The 23,007-nt window shown below is 43.7% G+C and overlaps 1 protein-coding gene across 1 annotated transcript in view; it reads right to left on the bottom strand.

Annotated features, from left to right (window-relative positions):
• LOC138853487 (homeobox protein caupolican-like) overlaps positions 1-22,724 on the bottom strand; it is a 286,694-nt gene extending 263,970 nt beyond the window's left edge. The window contains exon 1 of the mRNA XM_070090400.1: positions 22,487-22,724. Within this exon, the coding sequence (XP_069946501.1) occupies positions 22,487-22,537 (51 nt within the window). The 5' untranslated portion in view covers positions 22,538-22,724. The remainder of the gene's footprint in view (positions 1-22,486) is intronic.
• Positions 22,725-23,007: the final 283 nt, after the last annotated feature.

The raw sequence follows: 23,007 nt of genomic DNA, 5'->3' as shown, positions 1-23,007 counted from the left end.
ACCGTGACGACGACGATGACTGGTGGACCAGTACCGTGACCACGACGATGACTGGTGGACCAGTACCGTGACGACGACGATTACTGGTGGACCAGTACCGTGACCACGACGACGATGACTGGTGGACCAGTACCGTGACGACGACGATGACTGGTGGACCAGTACCGTGACGACGACGATGACTGGTGGACCAGTACCGTGACGACGACGATGACTGGTGGACCAGTACCGTGACGACGACGATGACTGGTGGACCAGTACCGTGACCACGACGATGACTGGTGGACCAGTACCGTGATGACGACGATGACTGGTGGACCAGTACCGTGACAACGACGATGACTGGTGGACCAGTACCGTGACGACGACGATGACTGGTGGACCAGTACCGTGACGACGACGATGACTGGTGGACCAGTATCGTGACGACGACGATGACTGGTGGACCAGTACCGTGACGACGACGATGACTGGTGGACCAGTACCGTGACGACGACGATGACTGGTGGACCAGTATCGTGACGACGACGATGACTGGTGGACCAGTACCGTGACGACGACGATGACTGGTGGACCAGTACCGTGACGACGACGATGACTGGTGGACCAGTACCGTGATGACGACGATGACTGGTGGTCCAGTACCGTGACGACGACGATGACTGGTGGACCAGTACCCTGACGACGACGATGACTGGTGGTCCAGTACCGTGACGACGACGATGACTGGTGGACCAGTACCGTGACGACGACGATGACTGGTGGTCCAGTACCGTGACGACGACGATGACTGGTGGACCAGTACCGTGACGACGACGATGACTGGTGGACCAGTACCGTGACGACGACGATGACTGGTGGACCAGTACCGTGACGACGACGATGACTGGTGGACCAGTATCGTGACGACGACGATGACTGGTGGACCAGTACCGTGACGACGACGATGACTGGTGGACTAGTACCGTGACGACGACGATGACTGGTGGACCAGTACCGTGACGACGACGATGACTGGTGGACCAGTACCGTGACGACGACGATGACTGGTGGACCAGTACCGTGACGACGACGATGACTGGTGGACCAGTACCGTGACGACGACGATGACTGGTGGACCAGTACCGTGACGACGACGATGACTGGTGGACCAGTACCGTGACGACGACGATGACTGGTGGTCCAGTACCGTGACGACGACGATGACTGGTGGACCAGTACCGTGACGACGACGATGACTGGTGGTCCAGTACCGTGACGACGACGATGACTGGTGGACCAGTACCGTGACGACGACGATGACTGGTGGACCAGTACCGTGACGACGACGATGACTGGTGGACCAGTACCGTGACGACGACGATGACTGGTGGACCAGTATCGTGACGACGACGATGACTGGTGGACCAGTACCGTGACGACGACGATGACTGGTGGACCGGTACCGTGACGACGACGATGACTGGTGGACCAGTACCGTGACGACGACGATGACTGGAGGTCCAGTACCGTGACGACGACGATGACTGGTGGTCCAGTACCGTGACGACGACGATGACTGGTGGACCAGTACCGTGACGACGACGATGACTGGTGGTCCAGTACCGTGACGACGACGATGACTGGTGGACCAGTACCGTGACGACGACGATGACTGGTGGACCAGTACCGTGACGACGACGATGACTGGCGGACCAGTACCGTGACGACGACGATGACTGGTGGACCAGTATCGTGACGACGACGATGACTGGTGGACCAGTACCGTGACGACGACGATGACTGGTGGACCAGTACCGTGACGACGACGATGACTGGTGGACCAGTACCGTGACGACGACGATGACTGGTGGTCCAGTATCGTGACGACGACGATGACTGGTGGACCAGTACCGTGACGACGACGATGACTGGTGGACCAGTACCGTGACGACGACGATGACTGGTGGACCAGTACCGTGACGACGACGATGACTGGTGGACCAGTACCGTGACGACGACGATGACTGGTGGACCAGTACCGTGACGACGACGATGACTGGTGGACCAGTATCGTGACGACGACGATGACTGGTGGACCAGTACCGTGACGACGACGATGACTGGTGGTCCAGTACCGTGACGACGACGATGACTGGTGGACCAGTACCGTGACGACGACGATGACTGGTGGACCAGTACCGTGACGACGACGATGACTGGTGGACCAGTACCGTGACGACGACGATGACTGGTGGACCAGTACCGTGACGACGACGATGACTGGTGGACCAGTACCGTGACGACGACGATGACTGGTGGTCCAGTACCGTGACGACGACGATGACTGGTGGACCAGTACCGTGACGACGACGATGACTGGTGGACCAGTACCGTGACGACGACGATGACTGGTGGACCAGTACCATGACGATGACTGGTGGACCAGTAACGTGACGACGACGATGACTGGTGGACCAGTACCGTGACGACGACGATGACTGGTGGACCAGTACCGTGACGACGACGATGACTGGTGGACCAGTACCGTGACGACGACGATGACTGGTGGACCAATACCGTGACGACGACGATGACTGGTGGTCCAGTACCGTGACGACGACGATGACTGGTGGACCAGTACCGTGACGACGACGATGACTGGTGGACCAGTACCGTGACGACGACGATGACTGGTGGACCAGTACCATGACGATGACTGGTGGACCAGTAACGTGACGACGACGATGACTGGTGGACCAGTACCGTGACGACGACGATGACTGGTGGTCCAGTACCGTGACGACGACGATGACTGGTGGACCAGTGCCGTGACGACGACGATGACTGCTGGACCAGTACCGTGACGACGACGATGACTAGTGGACCAGTACCGTGACGACGACGATGACTGGTGGTCCAGTACCGTGACGACGACGATGACTAGTGGACCAGTACCGTGACGACGACGATGACTGGTGGTCCAGTACCGTGACGACGACGATGACTGGTGGACCAGTACCGTGACGACGACGATGACTGGTGGACCAGTGCCGTGACGACGACGATGACTGGTGGACCCGTTCCGTGACGACGACGATGTCTGGTGGTCCAGTACCGTGACGACGACGATGACTGGTGGACCAGTACCGTGACGACGACGATGACTAGTGGACCAGTACCGTGACGACGACGATGACTGGTGGTCCAGTACCGTGACGACGACGATGACTGGTGGACCAGTACCGTGACGACGACGACGACTGGTGGACCAGTACCGTGACGACGACGATGACTGGTGGACCAGTACCGTGACGACGACGATGACTGGTGGACCAGCACCATGACAACGACGACGACTGGTGGACCAGTACCGTGACGACGACGATGACTGGTGGACCAGTACCGTGACGACGACGACGACTGGTGGACCAGTACCGTGACGACGACGATGACTGGTGGACCAGTACCGTGACAACGACGATGACTGGTGGACCAGTACCGTGACAACGACGATGACTGGTGGACCAGTACCGTGACAACGACGATGACTGGTGGACCAGTACCGTGACGACGACGATGACTGGTGGACCAGTACCGTGACGACGACGATAACTGGTGGACCAGTACTGTGACGACGACGACGACTGGTGGACCAGCACCATGACAACGACGACGACTGGTGGACCAGCACCGTGACAACGACGACGACTGATGGACCAGCACCGTGACGACAACGACGACTGATGGACCAGCACCGTGACAACGACAACTTTAAGAATCCTAAATTGAAGAAGTGACGGCTAGAGACCTGTCATGTCACCTCCACGTCACACGACAGGTCACACGACAGGTCACACGATAGGTCACATGATAGGTCACATCTAGTTTAGCAGGGATGCAGGGCAGGTAGGAAAGATGCAGAATGGATAGCAGGAATGCAGGATACGTATGAAGGATGCAGCGAAGATGTGAAGGATGCAGGATGAATAGCCGGTCTGGAAGAAATCACTAAGTTGGTTGACGGTGGATAGGAAAGACTCCTGGAGGGGTGGAGGATAGACGGAGATGTATCATGGGCTAGGAAAGGGGTGGAGCATGGGCTAGAAGCAGGCCGGCACTACACACTACTTACAATAGTCTCGAAAAAAATCTCAAATAGCGTAGAATAAAACGAGACGATGTCTTTCAACTAACTTCAAACAATTTTTTTTAACTGAACTTAAGCCTAAAACCTTTCGTTTATATATATATATATATATATATATATATATATATATATATATATATATATATATATATATATATATATATATATATATATATATATATATATATATATATATATATATATATATATATATATATATTTAAAAATATAATGTTAAAGTGTTCAGCAGAAGTTTGTGGTTACAGGAAAGTGGGCGCGGGAGGGAAGAAGAGCGATTGGTGGAATGATGATGTAAAGAGAGCAGTAACAGAGAAAAAATTAGCATAATAGAGGTTTTTACAAAGTAGAAATGATGCAAGGATGGAGGAGTATATAGAGAGAAAAAGAGAGGTTAAGAGAATGGTGAGTTTTAGGAATCTGATCGCGGGTTCTAACCCCGCCCGTGGTATGGTTTGGTTAGAATGGTGAAGCAAAGTAAAAAGAGAGTAAATGAGAGAGTGGGTGAGATGTTATCAACAAATTTTGTTGAAAATAAGAAAAAGTTTTGGAGTGAGATTAATAAGTTGAGGAAGCCTAAGGAATAAATGGATTTGATTGCTAAAAATAAGACAGGAGAGTTAGTAAATGAAGAGTTAGAGGTATCAGTAAGATGGAGGGAATATTTTGAGGAATTGTTAAATGTTGATGAAGATAGGGAAGCTGTGATTTCGTGTATAGGGCAAGGAGGAATAACATCTTGTAGGAGTGAGGAAGAGCGAGTTGTAAGTGTGGGGGAAGTGCATGAGGAAATGGGTAGAACGAAAGGGGGTAAAGCAGCTGGGATTGATGGAATGAACCTAAAAATGTTAAAAGCAGGTGGGGATGTAGTTTTGGAGTGGTTGATGCTTTTATTTAATATATGTATGGAAGAGGGTAAGGTACCAAGACATTGGCAGAGAGCATGCATAGTTCCTTTGTATAAAGGCAAAGGGGACAAAACAGAATGCAAAAATTATAGGGGAATAAGTCTGTTGAGTATACCTGGTAAAGTGTAGAGTTATTATTGCAAGAATTAAGAGTAAGACGGAGAGTAAGATAGCAGATGAACAAGGAGCTTTAGGAAGGGTAGAGGGTGTGTAGACCAAGTGTTTACAGTGAAACACATAGGTGAACAGTATTTAAATAAGGTTAGAAAGGTTTTTGTGGCATTTATGGATTTAGAAAAGGCGTATGACAGGGTGGATAGGGGGGGCAATGTGGCAGATGTTGCAAATGTATGGAATAGGAGGTAGGTTATTAAAAGCAGTTTTTACGAGGATAGTGAGGTTCAGGTTAGAGTATGTAGGAGAGAGAGAGAGAGAGAAATTATTACCCAGTAAAATAGGTCTTAGCCAAGGATGTGTGGTGTCACCATGGTTGTTCAATATATTTATAGATGGGGTTGTAAGAGAAGTGAATGCTCGGGTGTTGGCAAGAGGTTTGGGGTTAAAAGATAAAGAATCTAACACGAAGTGGGAGTAGTCACAGTTGTTCTTTGCTGATGACACTGTGCTTTTGGGAGATTTTGAAGAGACGTTGCAGAGGTTGGTAGATGAGCTTGGTAGGGTATGTGAAAGAAGAAAATTAAAAGTGAATATACGAAAGAGTAAGGTAAAGAAAGATTGGATATCAAGTTGGAGGGAGAGAGTATGGAGGAGGTGAATGTATTCAGATATTTAGGAGTGGACGTGTCAGCAGATGGGTCTATGAAAGATGAGGTGAATCATAAAACTGACGAAGGGAAAGAGGTGAGTGGTGCACTGAAGTCTTTGGAGACAAAGAACTTTGTCCATGGAAGCAAAGAGGAGAATGTTTGAGAGCATAGTTATACCAACGCTTTTATATCGATGTGAAACATGGGTGGTGAATGTTGCAACAAGGAGAAGGCTGGAGGCAGTGGAGATGTCGTGTCTGAGGGCAATGTGTGGTGTGAATATAATGCAGAGAATTCGTAGTTTGGAAATTAGAAGGAGGTGCAGGATTACCAAAACTATTATCCAGAGGTCTGAGGAGAGGTGGTTCGGACATGTAGAGAGGTTGAAATAAAATAGAATGAATTGGAGAGTGTATAAATCTATAGTGGAGGGAAGCCAGGGTAGAGGTCGGCCTAGGAAAGGTTTAAGGGAGGGGGTAAAGGAGGTTTTGTGTGCGAGGGGCTTGGACTTCCAGCAAGCATGCGTGAGTGTGTTAGATAGAAGCAAATGGAGACAAGTGGTTTTCAGGACTTGACGTGCTGTTTGAGTGTAAGCAAGGTAACACTTATGAAGGGATTCAGGGAAACCGACAAGCCGGACTTGAGTCCTGGAGATGAGAAGTACAGTGTCTGCACTCTGAAGGAGGGAAGTTTATGTTGCAGTTTCATAACTGTAGCGTAAGCGCGCCTCTGGCAAGACAGTAATGGAGTGAATGATGGTGAAGTTTTTCCTTTTCGAGCCACCCTGCCTTGGTGGGAAACAGCCGATGTGTTAATAAATAAATAAATAAATAAATAAATATATATATATATATATATATATATATATATGTGTGTGTGTGTGTGTGTGTGTGTGTGTGTGTGTGTGTGTGTGTGTGTGTGTGTGTGTGTGTGTGTGTGTGTGTGTGTTTGTGTGCAAAACAACCACTGTGAAAGAATAGCAAAACTCCAAGCGCTTTCGTGACTTCTCACATTATCCAGGAACTACATAGTTTCTTGAGAATGTGAGAAGTCACAAAAGCGCTTGGAATTTCACTATTCTTGCACAGTGGTTGTTCTGCATATTCTGATATCACCTGTTTACTCTGATCTTATTGCATATATATATATATATATATATATATATATATATATATATATATATATATATATATATATATATATATATATACATATATACAAATTTAGGTGTACACAGGAGCCTCAGGTACACACGATAACCCCATTACACTCACACGCCATCCCCCCAAAGGTACACACGAATCTCCATGGTTAACTTACCAGCCGTACACACGACTGCCGTGTATACATGTGTCTGGGCGTCCAAAGGTGTGTGCACACACACACACACACACACACGCACGCACGCGCACGCACACGCACACACACCTATGTGTCGGTGAGAGAGACAGATAAAAATCCTGGAATCACAGAGGTGCGGCTGGTGATTGACCGCTCGCTGGCACCTGTGTATTAACAGTGCCATAGGTAAAGCACTGGGGCGAGTGCCAGGAGGGGGGAGAGAGGGGGGAGGAGTTGACACCGGAGAGGGGAGGGGGATGTTTTTAAGGGGGTGTAAGGGGGAGGACAAATGGGGGGGGGGTTTGTACCTGCGCGAGCCGCAACAAGGGTACTGGACAATAGTGACGCGATGTTCGCTTGACCTGATGGGGGGAGGATGGGGGGGGAAGGGGAGAGGGGGAGGGAGAAAGGAGGGTGGTGGTGGGAGGGGGAAATCCCCGCTGCTTCTTTCATAAGAATAGTCGATAGTTGTGCTCTGTGATCCAGGTTACGTTCTGGTCGGTTTCCAGGTTACGTTCTGGTCAGTTTCCAGGTTACGTTCTGGTCGATGCCAGGCTACAATCTGGTCGGTGTCAGGTTACGTTCTGGTCGGTTTCCAGGTCAAGTTCTGATCGGTTTCCAGGTTACGTTCTGGTCGGTGCTATGTTACGTTCTGGTCGATGCCAGGCTACGTTCTGGTCGGTGCCAGGTTACGTTCTGGTCGGTGCCAGGTCACGTTCTGGTTGGTTCCAGGTCACGATTCGGTCAGTTCCAGGTTAGGTTCTGGTTAACTCCAGGTTACGCTCCGGTCTGTTTCCAGGTTACGTTCCGATTCTTATTTATATTATTATTATTAATAGTATATATATATATATATATATATATATATATATATATATATATATATATATATATATATATATATATATATATATATATATATATATATATATATATATATACTATCGCCAAATTATCACGTCAAAAATATCGCTAAAATCGCCGTGTTGTCAACGCACGGAACATCTCCAAATATTACAAGACCGTAGCATAGATAATTATAAGAGATTAATATCGCCAAATATTATAGAATCATTATTTCGCCAAATATTATATTATTGTAATATCGCTAAATATTACAGGATTGTAAAATCGCCAAATATTATATGACCTTAACGTCACCAAATATTATAACATCGTAATATCGCCAGATATTTTAATATCGTAATATCGCCAAAATTTATATGACCGCAATATCGCCAAATATTATAAGACCTTAACATCGCCAAATATTGTAACATCGTAAGATCGCCAAATATTATAAGACCGTAATATCGTTAAATATTTCAACATCGTAATATCGAGAAATATTAAAAACCGTAATAACGCCAAATATTATAATACCGTAATATCGCCAAATATTAAAAGACCGTAGTATCTCCAAATATTATAACATCCTAATATAGCAAAATATTGTAACATCGTAATACCGCCAAATATTGTAACATCTTAATATCGCCATATATTACAAGACCATAATATCGCCAAATATTATAAGACCATAATACCGCCAAATATTATAAGACCATAATATCGCCAAATATTATAAGACCATAATATCGCCAAATATTATAAGACCATAATATCCCCAAATATTATAAGACCATAATATCGCCAAATATTATAAGACCATAATACCGCCAAATATTATAAGACCATAATATCGCCAAATATTATAAGACCATAATATCGCCAAATATTATAAGACCATAATATCGCCAAATATTATAAGACCATAATATCGCCAAATATTATAAGACCATAATATCGCCAAATATTATAAGACCATAATATCGCCAAATATTATAAGACCATAATATCGCCAAATATTATAAGATCGTAATAACTAATTGTTGTTATTCTCATGTTGTAAATATCGTGTTGTTGTTAATCTCCTTTGAGTTAATATCGTAAAATGTTAATACCGCGTTGTTATTAATTTTATCACAGTTATTTAATGTTACAATGTTGATATTATATTATTGTTAATATTACCATGTTGTTATGGTCGTCAGTGTCAGTATTACCATCCGTTAATATTGTTAGTGTTAATTTTACTATCCGTTAATATTGTTAGTGTTAATATCATTATTTGTTAATATTACTGTGTTGATAATATTTTAGTATTAGCATTACTATATTGTTAATATTATTCTGTTGTTAATATTACTGTGTTGTTAATATTGTTAATGTTAATATTACTGTGTTGTTAATATTGTTAATGTTAATATTACTGTGTTGTTAATATTGTTAATGTTAATATTACTGTCTTGTTAATATTGTTAATGTTAATATTACTGTGTTGTTAAAATTATTAGTGTTAATATTACTGTGTTGTTAATATTGTTAATGTTAATATTCCTGTGGTGTTAATATTGTTAATGTTAATATTACTGTGTTGTTAATATTGTTAATGGTAATATTTCTGTGTTGTTAATATTGTTAGTGTTAATATTACTTTGTTGTTAATATTGTTAATGTTAATATTGCTGTCTTGTTAATATTACTGTGTTGTTAATATTGTCAATGTTAATATTACAGTGTTGTTAATATTGTTAATGTTAATATTACTGTGTTGTAAATATTGTTAATGTTAATATTACTGTGGTGTTAATATTGATAATGTTAATCTTACTGTGTTGTAATATTGTTAATGTTAATATTACTGTGTTGTTAATATTGGTAATGTTAATATTACTGTCTTGTTAATATTGTTAATGTTAATATTACTGTGTTGTTAATATTGTTAATGTTAATATTACTGTCTTGTTAATATTGTTAATGTTAATATTACTGTGGTGTTAATATTGTTAATGTTAATATTACAGTGTTGTTAATATTGTTAATGTTAATATTACTGTGTTGTTAATATTGTTAATGTTAATATTACAGTGTTGTTAATATTGTTAATGTTAATATTACTGTGTTGTTAATATTGTTAATGTTAATCTTACTGTGTTGTAATATTGTTAATGTTAATATTACTGTCTTGTTAATATTGTTAATGTTAATATTACTGTCTTGTTAATATTGTTAATGTTAATATTACTGTCTTGTTAATATTGTTAATGTTAATATTACTGTGGTGTTAATATTGTTAATATTAATATTACAGTGTTGTTAATATTGTTAATGTTAATATTACTGTGTTGTTAATATTGTTAATGTTAATATTACTGTGTTGTTAATATTGTTAATGTTAATATTACTGTGTTGTTAATATTGTTAATGTTAATATTACTGTGTTGATAATATTGTTAATGTTAATATTACTGTGTTGTTAATATTATTAATGTTAATATTACTGTGTTATTAATATTGTTAATGTTAATATTACTGAGTTGTTAATGTTAATATTACTGTGCTGTTAATATTGTTAATGTTAATATTACTGTGTTGTTAATATTGTTAATGTTAATATTACTGTGTTGTTAATATTGTTAATGTTAATATTACTGTGTTGTTAATATTGTTAATGTTAATATTACTGTGTTGATAATATTGTTAATGTTAATATTACTGTGTTGTTAATATTATTAATGTTAATATTACTGTGTTGTTAATATTGTTAATGTTAATATTACTGAGTTGTTAATGTTAATATTACTGTGTTGTTAATATTGTTAATGTTAATGTTACTGTGTTGTTAATATTGTTAATGTTAATATTACTGTGTTGTTAATATTAATATTAGTGTGTTGTTAACATTGTTAATGTTAATATTACTGTGTTGTTAATATTGTTAATGTTAATATTGCTGTGTTGTTAATATTGTTAATGTTAATAGTACTGTGTTGTTAATATTGTTAATGTTAATATTACTGTGCTGTTAATATTGTTATTGTTATTGTTACTGTGTTGTTAATATTGTTAATGTTAATATTACTGTGTTGTTAATATTGTTAATGTTAATATTACTGTGTTGTTAATATTGTTAATGTTAATATTACTGTGTTGTTAATATTGTTATTGTTAATGTTACTGTGTTGTTAATATTGTTAATGTTAATATTACTGTGTTGTTAATATTGTTAATGTTAATATTACTGTGTTGTTAATATTGTTAATGTTAATATTACTGTGTTGTTAATATTGTTATTGTTAATGTTACTGTGTTGTTAATATTGTTAATGTTAATATTACTGTGTTGTTAATATTGTTAATGTTAATATTACTGTGTTGTTAATATCGTCATATTACTGATATCAGACATTTCTCCAACACTTCAGTCCTTCCCCAACACTTTATCCAGCACTTCACTTCAACACTTTACTCCAACACTTACTTTGAAAAAAATCATTACAACACTTCACTTTAACAGTTTTCTAAAATTTCACTCCAACACTTCACTCCAATGCTTCTCCAACACTTCACTCCAATGCTTCTCCAACACTTCACTCCAATGCTTCTCCAACACTTCACTCCAATGCTTCTCCAACACTTCACTCCAATGCTTCTCCAACACTTCACTCCAATGCTTCTCCAACACTTCACTCCAATGCTTCTCCAACACTTCACTTCAACACTTCTCCAACACTTCGATTCAACATTTCACATCACATCAATACTTTTCTAACACATAACTCCAACACCACACAATTTCTTCACTTCAACACGCCACTCAAACACTTCTCCAACACTTCACTTCAACCCAACACTCCTCCAGGTGTAGCCGGTGTAGCAGTGTTATTGTACCAGGTGTAGCAGAGTTATTGTACCAGATGTAGCAGTGTTATTATACCAGGTGTAGCAGTGTTATTGTACCAGGTGTAGCAGTGTTATTGTACCAGGTGTAGCAGTGTTATTGTACCAGATGTAGCAGTGCTATTATACCAGGTGTAGCAGTGTTATTGTACCAGGTGTAGCAGTGTTATTGTACCAGGTGTAGCAGTGTTATTATACCAGGTGTAGCAGTGTTATTATACCAGGTGTAGCAGTGTTATTGTACCAGGTGTAGCAGTGTTATTGTACCAGGTGTAGCAGAGTTATTGTACCAGATGTAGCAGAGTTATTGTACCAGATGTAGCAGTGTTATTATACCAGGTGTAGCAGTGTTATTGTACCAGGTGTAGCAGTGTTATTGTACCAGGTGTAGCAGTGTTATTGTACCAGGTGTAGCAGTGTTATTATAACAGGTGTAGCAGTGTTATTGTACCAGGTGTAGCAGTGTTATTGTACCAGGTGTAGCAGTGTTATTGTACCAGGTGTAGCAGTGTTATTATACCAGGTGTAGCAGTGTTATTATACCAGGTGTAGCAGTGTTATTGTACCAGGTGTAGCAGTGTTATTGTACCAGGTGTAGCAGTGTTATTGTACCAGGTGTAGCAGTGTTATTATACCAGGTGTAGCAGTGTTATTGTACCAGGTGTAGCAGTATTATTATATCAGGTGTAGCAGTGTTATTATACCAGGTGTAGCAGTGTTATTGTACCTGTTGTAGCAGTGTTAATGTACCAGGTGTAGCAGTGTTATTGTACCAGGTGTAGCAGTGTTATTATATCAGGTGTAGCAGTGTTATTGTACCAGATGTAGCAGTGTTATTGTACCAGGTGTAGCAGTGTTATTGTACCAGGTGTAGCAGTGTTATTATATCAGGTGTAGCAGTGTTATTATACCAGGTGTAGCAGTGTTATTGTACCAGGTGTAGCAGTGTTATTGTACCAGTTGTAGCAGTGTTATTATACCAGGTGTAGCAGTGTTATTATACCAGGTGTAGCAGTGTTATTATACCAGGTGTAGCAGTGCTATTATACCAGGTGTAGCGGTGTTATTATACCAGGTGTAGCAGTGTTATTATACCAGGTGTAGCAGTGTTATTATACCAGGTGTAGCAGTGTTATTGTACCAGATGTAGCAGTGTTATTGTACCAGGTGTAGCAGTGTTATTGTACCTGGTTTAGCAGTGTTATTGTACCTGGTGTAGCAGTGTTATTGTACCAGGTGTAGCAGCTTTATTGTACCAGGTGTAGCAGTGTTATTGTACCAGGTGTAGCAGTGTTATTGTACCAGGTTTAGCAGTGTTATTGTACCAGGTGTAGCAGCTTTATTGTACCAGGTGTAGCAGTGTTATTGTATCAGGTGTAGCAGAGTTATTATACCAGGTGTAGCAGTGTTATTGTACCAGGTGTAGCAGTGTTACTATTCCAGGTGTAGCAGTTTTATTGTACCAGGTGTAGCAGTGTTATTGTACCAGGTGTACCAGTGTTATTGTACCAGGTGTAGCAGTGTTATTGTACCAGGTGTAGCAGTGTTATTGTATCAGGTGTAGCAGTGTTATTGTACCAGGTGTAGCAGTGTTATTGTACAAGGTGTAGCAGTGCTACTATTCCAGGTGTAGCAGTTTTATTGTACCAGGTGTAGCAGTGTTATTGTACCAGGTGTACCAGTGTTATTGTACCAGGTGTAGCAGTGTTATTGTACAAGGTGTAGCAGTGTTATTGTACCAGGTGTAGCAGTGTTTCTATTCCAGGTGTAGCAGTGTTATTGTACCAGGTGTAGCAGTGTTATTTTACCTGAAGTAGCAGTGTTATTATACCAGGTGTAGCAGTATTATTATAACAGGTGTAGCAGTGTTGTTGTACCAGGTGTAGCAGTGTTATTGTACCTGGTGTAGCATGTTTATTGTACCAGGTGTAGCAGTGTTATTGTACCAGGTGTAGCAGTGTTATTGTACCAGGTGTAGCATGTTTATTGTACCAGGTGTAGCAGTGTTATTATAACAGGTGTAGCAGTGTTGTTGTACCAGGTGTAGCAGTGTTATTGTACCAGGTGTAGCAGTGTTATTGTACCAGATGTAGCAGTTTTATTGTACCAGGTGTAGCAGTTTTATTGTACCAGGTGTAGCAGTGTTATTGTGCCAGGTGTAGCAGTATTATTGTACTAGGTGTAGCACCGTTATTGTACCTGGTGTAGCAGTGTTATTGTACCAGGAGTAGCAGTATTATTGTACTAGGTGTAGCACCGTTATTGTACCTGGTGTAGCAGTGTTATTGTACCAGGTGTAGCAGTGTTATTGTACCAGGTGTAGCAGTTTTATTGTACCAGGTGTAGCAGTTTTATTGTACCAGGTGTAGCAGTGTTATTGTGCCAGGTGTAGCAGTGTTATTGTACCAGGTGTAGCAGTGTTATTGTACCAGGTGTCGCAGTGCTATTGTACCAGGTGTAGCAGTATTATTGTACCAGGTGTAGCACTGTTATTGTACCCGCTGTAGCAGTGTTGCTATTCCAGGTGTAGCAGTGTTATTGTATCAGGTGTAGCAGTGTTATTGTAACAGGTGTAGCAGTGTTATTGTATCAGGTGTAGCAGTGTTATTGTAACAGGTGTAGCAGTGTTATTGTACAAGGTGTAGTGTGTTATTGTACCAGGTGTAGCAGTGTTATTGTAACAGGTGTAGCAGTGTTATTGTATCAGGTGTAGCAGGGTTACTATTCCAGGTGTAGCAGTGTTCTTCAACCAGGTGTAGCAGTGTTATTGTACCAGGTATACCAGTGTTATTTTACCAGGTGTAGCAGTGTTATTGTACCAGGTATAGCAGTGTTATTGTAACAGGTGTAGCAGTGTTATTGTACCAGGTATAGCAGTGTTATTGTAACAGGTGTAGCAGTGTTATTGTACCTGATGTAGCGGTGTTATTGTACCAGGTGTAGCAGTGTTATTGTACCAGGTGTAGCAGTGTTAATGTACAAAGTGCATCAGTGTTACTGTACCAGGTGTAGCGGTGTTATTGTACCAGGTGTAGCGGTGTTATTGTACCAGGTGTAGCGGTGTTATTGTACCAGGTGTAGCGGTGTTATTGTACCAGGTGTAGCGGTGTTATTGTACCAGGTGTAGCGGTGTTATTGTACCAGGTGTAGCAGTGTTATTGTACCAGGTGTAGCGGTGTTATTGTACCAGATGTAGCAGTGTTATTGTACAAGGTGTAGTATGTTATTGTACCAGGTGTAGCAGTGTTATTGTACCAGGTGTAGAGGTGTTATTGTACCAGATGTAGCAGTGTTATTGTAATAGGTGTAGCGGTGTTATTGTACCGGGTGTAGCGGTGTTATTGTACCAGGTGTAGCGGTGTTATTGTACCAGGTGTAACGGTGTTATTGTACCAGGTGTAGCGATGTTATTGTACCAGGTGTAGCGGTGTTATTGTACCAGGTGTAGCGGTGTTATTGTACCAGGTGTAGCGATGTTATTGTACCAGGTGTAGCGATGTTATTGTACCAGGTTAGCGGTGTTATTGTACCAGGTGTAGCGGTGTTATTGTACCAGGTGTAGCGGTGTTATTGTACCAGGTGTAGCGGTGTTATTGTACCAGGTGTAGCGGTGTTATTGTACCAGGTGTAGCGGTGTTATTGTACCAGGTGTAGCGGTGTTATTGTACCAGGTGTAGCGATGTTATTGTACCAGGTGTAGCGGTGTTATTGTACCAGGTGTAGCGGTGTTATTGTACCAGGCGTAGCAGCGTTATCGTACCAGGTGTAGCGGTGTTATTGTACAAAGTGTAGCAGTGTTATCGTACCAGGTGTAGCGGTGTTATTGTACCAGGAGTAGCTGTGTTATTGTACCAGGTGTAGCAGTGTTATTGTACCAAGTGTAGCAGTGTTATTGTACCAGGTGTAAGAGTGTTATTGTACCAGGTGTAGCAGTGTTATTGTACCAGGTGTAACAGTGTTATTGTACCAGGTGAAACAGTGTTATTGTGCCAAGTGTAGCGGCGGGATTGTACCAGGTGTAGCGGCGGGATTGTACAAGTTATAGCATTGGGATTGTCCCATGTTAGGAGCGGTACTGTATCACGTGTGGCGGCGGTATTGTATCAGGTGTAGTAGCGCGACTGTACTAGGTGTAACGGAGAGATTGTACCAGGTGTAGCGGTGGGATGGTACCAGGTGTAGCGGCTGGATTGTACCAGGTGCAGCGGCGATTGTACCAGGTGTAGTGGCGAGATTGTACCAGGTGTAGCGGAGGGATTGTACCAGGTGTATCGGTGGGATTGTTCCAGGTGTAGCGGCGGGATTGTTCCAGGTGTAGCGGCGGGATTGTTCCAGGTGTAGCGGAGGGATTGTTCCAGGTGTAGCGGAGGGACTGTTCCAGGTGTAGCGGAGGGACTGTTCCAGGTGTAGCGGAGGGACTGTTCCAGGTGTAGCGGAGGGACTGTACCAGGTGTAGCGGAGGGACTGCACCGGGGGTTGGAGCAACATTGGCCAATATGTACTCGGGATGAACCAGCATATAACCACGTTTACAACATTAGATAGTAATTAGTAATATATTTCAATTAGACCCATTAATTAACTGGTTTCAAGTTCACTTAAATAGGTACTCTCTAGGTGGTGGACTGACGACCTATTTCCGTCACCCCCAACGTGGATAAACATATGACTTAAGAAATGGTAAGGACTTTAATGCTATTTCAGACCAGTAGGTCTCCTGCAGTGCTACTCCTCTCTCATGTTATGTTCAAAATGGGGGATTAATGTGAGAGACCTGGGAGTGATAATATTAGAAAATCTCACATTCAGAGGTGACAACAATTCTGTTATTACAACCGCGAAGGAAATGATAGGTGAGTCAGAAGTGTTGGATCAGAGTGGGACTTGCGTATGAGTTAATAGGGTTATTGAAGCTTATTCCTTGGGTAGCAGTGAAAATGGGTTGGGTAAATATTTTTGTTAGGGGGTTTGGGTATGAGAAGGACCTGCCTAGTATGGGCTTGCAGACCTGCTGCAGTGTTCCTCCTTTCTTACGTTCTTATAACCAGAACCCATCTAAGATGAGATGTCCTTCCAGTGATGGTGTTCTACAAGTCGCTTGTTCTCTCTGCACTGCAGCACTGCTGTACATTAACAGCCGCTTCTAAAGCAAGGAAGGACGTAGATGTAGAGAATATGCAGAGGACCTTCACTGTGTACATAAACTCAGTCGTGCACCTCAATTCACACATCTGGTCTGAGACATTCGCTCGACAGGGAGCCATGGCCGGGCCACCTCTTGGAAAAGGCCCGGGCCGGGTGATTATACCGACGACTCTACAACAGAACAGAACCTCAATTCATGGAAATGTTGGAAGACTCTCTAACTACACTCCCTAGACGCAGGCGAGAGAAATACGTCATAATTTACACCTGGAGAATTCTAAAGGGATTGGTCCTAAATCTGTAGACCGAAATCATTCCCTACAAAAGTAAGAAGTTTGGCAGATGGTGTAAAATTTCCCCCGTGAAAAGCAGGGGAGCCATGAGCACAGAAACAGATAACACAAAAAGTGTACGGGGCCCAAGACTTTTCAACACTTCCTTCTTACATAAGTAGAATTACCAGCAGAGCCCTGGCTATCTTCAAGAGGGAATTGGATAACTTCCTCAGGTCAGTTCCTGATCAACCGGGCTGTCGTGCATACGATGGACTGGGTGCGACCAATAACAACAGCCTAGTTGTCAGGACATCTACCAAGAGACCTGTTCTGGAACCTGACAGCGAAAGCAGTCAACAGGAATTGGCGCCAGGTAACCTTCAGGTAACCTGAGGAAGTGGAGGAATGTAAGCGGTAAATAGGAGAGAAACACATAGGGACGAAGCAGTAGGTACACAGTAAGTGGATAAACACATAGGGACGGGGCAGTAGGTACACAGTAAGTGAAGAAACACATAGGGACAGGGCAGTAGGTACACAGTAAGTGAAGAAACACAGGGACGGGACAGTAGGTACAGAGTAAGTGAAGAAACACATAGGGACGGAGCAGTAGGTACACAGTAAGTGAAGAAACACATAGGGACGGAGCAGTAGGTACACAGTAAATGAAGAAACACATAGGGACGGAGCAGTAGGTAGAGTAAGTGAAGAAACACATAGGGACGGAGCAGTAGGTACACAGTAAGTGAAGAAACACATAGAGACGGAGCAGTAGGTACACAGTAAGTGAAGAAACACATAGGGACGGAGCAGTAGGTACACAGTAAGTGAAGAAACACTTAAGAACGGAGCAGTAGGTACACCGTAAGTGAAGAAACACATAGGGACGAAGCAGTAGGTACACCGTAAGTGAAGAAACACATAGGGACGGGGCAGTAGGTACACAGTAAGTGAAGAAACACATAGGGACAGGGCAGTAGGTACACGGTAAGTGAAAAAACACATAGGGACGGGGCAGTAGGTACACAGTAAGTGAAGAAACACATAGGGACGGGGCAGTAGGTACACAGTAAGTGAAACACACAGGGACGGGGCAGTAGGTACACAGTAAGTGAAGAAACACATAGTGACGGGGCAGTAGGTACACAGTAAGTGAAGAAACACATATGGACTGGACAGTAGGTACACAGTAAGTGAAGAAACACATAGGGACGGGGCAGTAGGTACACAGTAAGTGAAGAAACACATAGGGACGGGGCAGTAGGTACACAGTAAGTGAAGAAACACATAGGGACGGGGCAGTAGGTACACAGTAAGTGAAGAAACACATAGGGACGGGGCAGTAGGTACACAGTAAGTGAAGAAACACATAGTGACGGGGCAGTAGGTACACAGTAAGTGAAGAAACACATAGGGACAGGGCAGTAGGTACACGGTAAGTGAAAAAACACATAGGGACGGGGCAGTAGGTACACAGTAAGTGAAGAAACACATAGGGACGGGGCAGTAGGTACACAGTAAGTGAAGAAACACATAGGGACGGGGCAGTAGGTACACAGTAAGTGAAGAAACACATAGGGACGGGGCAGTAGGTACACAGTAAGTGAAGAAACACATAGTGACGGAGCAGTAGGTACACAGTAAGTGAAGAAACACATAGTGACGGGGCAGTAGGTACACAGTAAGTGAAGAAACACATAGTGACGGGGCAGTAGGTACACAGTAAGTGAAGAAACACATAGGGACGGGGCAGTAGGTACACAGTAAGTGAAGAAACACATAGTGACGGGGCAGTAGGTACACAGTAAGTGAAGAAACACATAGGGACGAGGCAGTAGGTACACAGTAAGAGGAGGAACACTTCAAACGGAACACCACCAGCGCAGCTCTGCTGTTGTAACTACGAACACTGAAGACTGGAACACTCTCTTTTGGGAGCCACACCTTGATCCTTCACCGCAAGGAGCGGTGAAGGATCACGATGTATGATCCGCCAGCCTGTTAGTGCTCGCCACTCGTATATATGTCCTTTTCCCAAAAATCGTTATTAATATCATTTTTAAAAAATTATCTAAACCCTTATGATCAATATCTTTTTTAGTTTGATATGTAACACTTGTAATTATTATTATTATTATTATTATTATTATTATTATTATTATTATTATTATTATTATTATTATAAAGTCACAGCGAGATAATTGCACTTAGCGTCTCCTGAATAAATTTATTACTAGAGAGCCTCGGTTCCGGTGAAAGGCTCTTGATCCGAGGAACTGGCGGGCCGTCAACCATTCCTCAGGTGTTGTATGACCCTTACAGATTTAGTGCTTCCTCGTGAAAATGATGACAATAATAATAATAATAATAATAATAATAATAATAAAGAATTATTATTATTAATATTATTATTATTATTATTATTATTATTATTATTATTATTATTATTATTATTATTATTATTATTATTATTATTATTATTATTATTATCGTCACCACATAAAGCGCTAAATCCGTATAGGTCATTCGGCGCAAGGAACGCTACGGTGTAGGATCTATCCTCTGTCCGCCGATATCAACACTGAAGGATCGTTGTTGGCGTAGGTACTCTGGCGTAGGTCTTTTCTTTAGCGTAGAGGTGCAGCGTAGGTGTGTGGAGCGGTCACAACCGACAGGACCCGGCATCGAACCCAGGGCGAGGCGGGACGTATGGGCCAGTCTCCTAACGGCCGCTGCCTCTGTTACCTAGCGGTAAATAGGTACCTAGAGGGGTAGTAGCAGTAGTGTGTTATGGGTAGCATGCTGGGGGAGGAGGGGAGGACAACAATGGAAGTAACCCACACTAATTTTTTTTCTTAGGTTATCCTGGGTTAGTAACCTCCAGGTAACCTCCAGGTAACCTCCAGGTAACCTCCAGGTAACCTCCAGGTAACCTCCAGGTAACCTCCAGGTAACCTTCTTCTTCTTCTTCTTCTTGCGTGTACTTCCCTACTAGGAACACCCTGTGGCGTAGATCGTTCCTGGTGTAGATGTGACGCAGGTGTTACGCACGTGTTACGCAGGTATTACGCAGGTATTACGCAGGTATTACGCAGGTATTACGCAGGTATTACGCAGGTATTACGCAGGTATTACGCAGGTATTACGCAGGTATTTCGCAGATGTTACGAAGGTATTACGCAGGTATTATGCAGGTGTTAAGCAGGTATTACGAAGGTATTATGCAGGTGTTACGCGGGTGGTGACCTGACAAGTGGTCTGGCCTGGTCTCAGGTCTTCTGATCTTAGAAATTTACCCCCTGTTTCTCTCTCACAAAAATATTTTTAACAGAGAGAGAAAGAGAGAGAGAGAGAGAGAGAGAGAGAGAGAGAGAGAGAGAGAGAGAGAGAGAGAGAGAGAGAGAGAGAGAGAACGTGTATAATTAAACGTTCTCTGTATGTCTGCGTTAGAGGACTCTACTGTGACCTTTTGCATTCTCCTCCTGCCTCTTCTTCATTCTTTCTTCCTCTTTTTCTTTTCTTCCATCTTATGCTCCTATTAATCCTCTCATTCCCCTGTTTCTCCAGACGTTTTCTCATTAACCTGCTCCTCCTTCTCCTCCTCTGTCTCTTCTTCTTCCTCCTCCTCCTCCTTCTCCTCCTCCTCCTCTTCCTCCTCCTCCTCCTGCTGGACCATCACTCGCTCCGAGGTCTTAATTATTCTGTCAATTTTCCTAGCATTTCGAGGGTGGGTGAGAGGAAGCATGTTTTGGTGGCACCCCTGGCACTCCAGATGTTGGCACAACTGCTACTCCAGATGTTGGCATAACTGGTACTCCAGATGTTGGCACCCCTGGCACTCAAGATGTTGGCACAACTGGTACTCTAGATGTTGGCACCCTTGGCACTCCAGTTGTTGGCACCATTGGCACTCCAGATGTTGGCACCACTGGCACTCCAGATGTTGACACCACTGACACTTCAGATATTGGCACCACTGGCACTTCAGATGTTGGCACCACTGGCACTTCAGATGTTGGCACCACTGGCACTTCAGATGTTGGCACCACTGGCACTTCAGATGTTGGCACCACTGGCACTTCAGATGTTGGCACCACTGGCACTCCTGGTTTTGGAGGATGCATGGTGGTGGTGATTGTTATAGTCGTTGCTGTGATGGTAATGGTGTTTGTCGTGGTGGTGGTGATGGTGGTAGTGGTGGTGATGGTGGTGGTAATTGTTGCTATAGTGCTGGAGGTGGTAGTGGTGGTGACGGTGGTGGTGGCAGTGGTGGTGATGGTGGCAAGTGTAGTAGTAGGGATGGTAGTTGTACTGCAGGTGGTGGTAGCTGTAGTGATGGAGGTGGTGGTGGTGGTAGCTGTAGTGATGGAGGCGGTGATTCTGATGGTGGTTGTGGTGGTGGTGGTGGTAGTGGTGGTGGTGGTAGCTGTAGTTATGGTGGTGGTGGTGGTGGTAGCTGTAGTGATGGTGGTGATGGTGGTAGCTGTAGTGGTAGTGGTGATAGCTGTAGTGATGGTGATGGTGGTAACTGTAGTGATGGTGGTAGCTGTAGTGATGGTGGTAGCTGTAGTGATGGAGGCGGTGATAGTGGTGATGATGGTGGCAGCTGTAGTGGTAGTGGTGGTGGTGGTGGTAGCTTTAGTGATGGTGGTGGTATCTAATGAGGGAGGCGGTGATTATGGTGGTGGTGATGATGGTAGTAATAGTGGTAGTGGTGGTGGTAGAATATATGTCTCCATAATAACACAAACACGTGTCCAGATGGCATCCTGAAAAAGATTTTAGGACACGCTGAGCTGCGGCGGCGACGACCGTGGCACCCCCCGCCGCCGCCGCCGCCGCCGCCGCTGCCATCGATCGAGCTGCCGCCGAGGCCAATATATCTATCTTCCTCGGAGAATGTTGATCGCGGCGCTAATTGGGAGTGTGAGAGGCGGTTTTCCTGGTGGCAGCGCCTCAGTGCCAATCTGGCACCGGTCTCCACTCAAGGGGGCGGGGAAAAATATGAATTATTGATTCATATTAGCGACATGCGCACCGCATAGCATATAAAAAGACGGCATTTTTACGTAGCGTCTCAGAGCAACACGGGGCCTTGAGGGGTCGCGAGGGGCCCCCTGTGTAGGCCCACGGTGGCCCCTCAGGTGTGGTTTGGGCTTACCTGTGAGGCTGCCGCAGGGTAGGTGTAGCCGAACTGAGCGTAAGCTGACATAGTGGCGAGTGAAGAGTCCTGGGCGTTGTTTGAAGGTGCACTGCGCCGCCTGCAGCCTGCTGTAGCGCACCTCAGTGATGTGCTCCTCGCTAAGTCTTACTATCACTAATTACACATGGCACCAAGACTGGCCACCGGGCGGTCACTGGCCAACACAGTAGACACAAGTGGTCACCGGCCTCCCACATACACTAGACTAACAACACACAACACCTCCTCCACTAACTCCATACAAGCCAGCCAATGGGGCGGGGCCTGGCCTCCAGGGGAGGAGTCCCACGCACCCCATTGGTCACTTCTCCTGCCTCTTCTCTCTCTTTTAACTCATCTTTTCCCTGATTGGTCGTTGGGGAGGCTGGCCGCCTCCTATTGGTTACGCCTCGCTGGCATCTTGGGAAGGGACAGAGAATGAGTACAACATTTCCTAGGACTGTCTGCCTAATATTTTCAACATGTGTTTGGCAAACAGA

This window comes from Cherax quadricarinatus, chromosome 31, assembly GCF_038502225.1.
Source record: "Cherax quadricarinatus isolate ZL_2023a chromosome 31, ASM3850222v1, whole genome shotgun sequence".
NCBI lineage: Eukaryota > Metazoa > Arthropoda > Malacostraca > Decapoda > Parastacidae > Cherax > Cherax quadricarinatus.
Note: the sequence above shows the minus strand (reverse complement) of the source record. Positions and strands in the feature narration are given on the sequence as shown.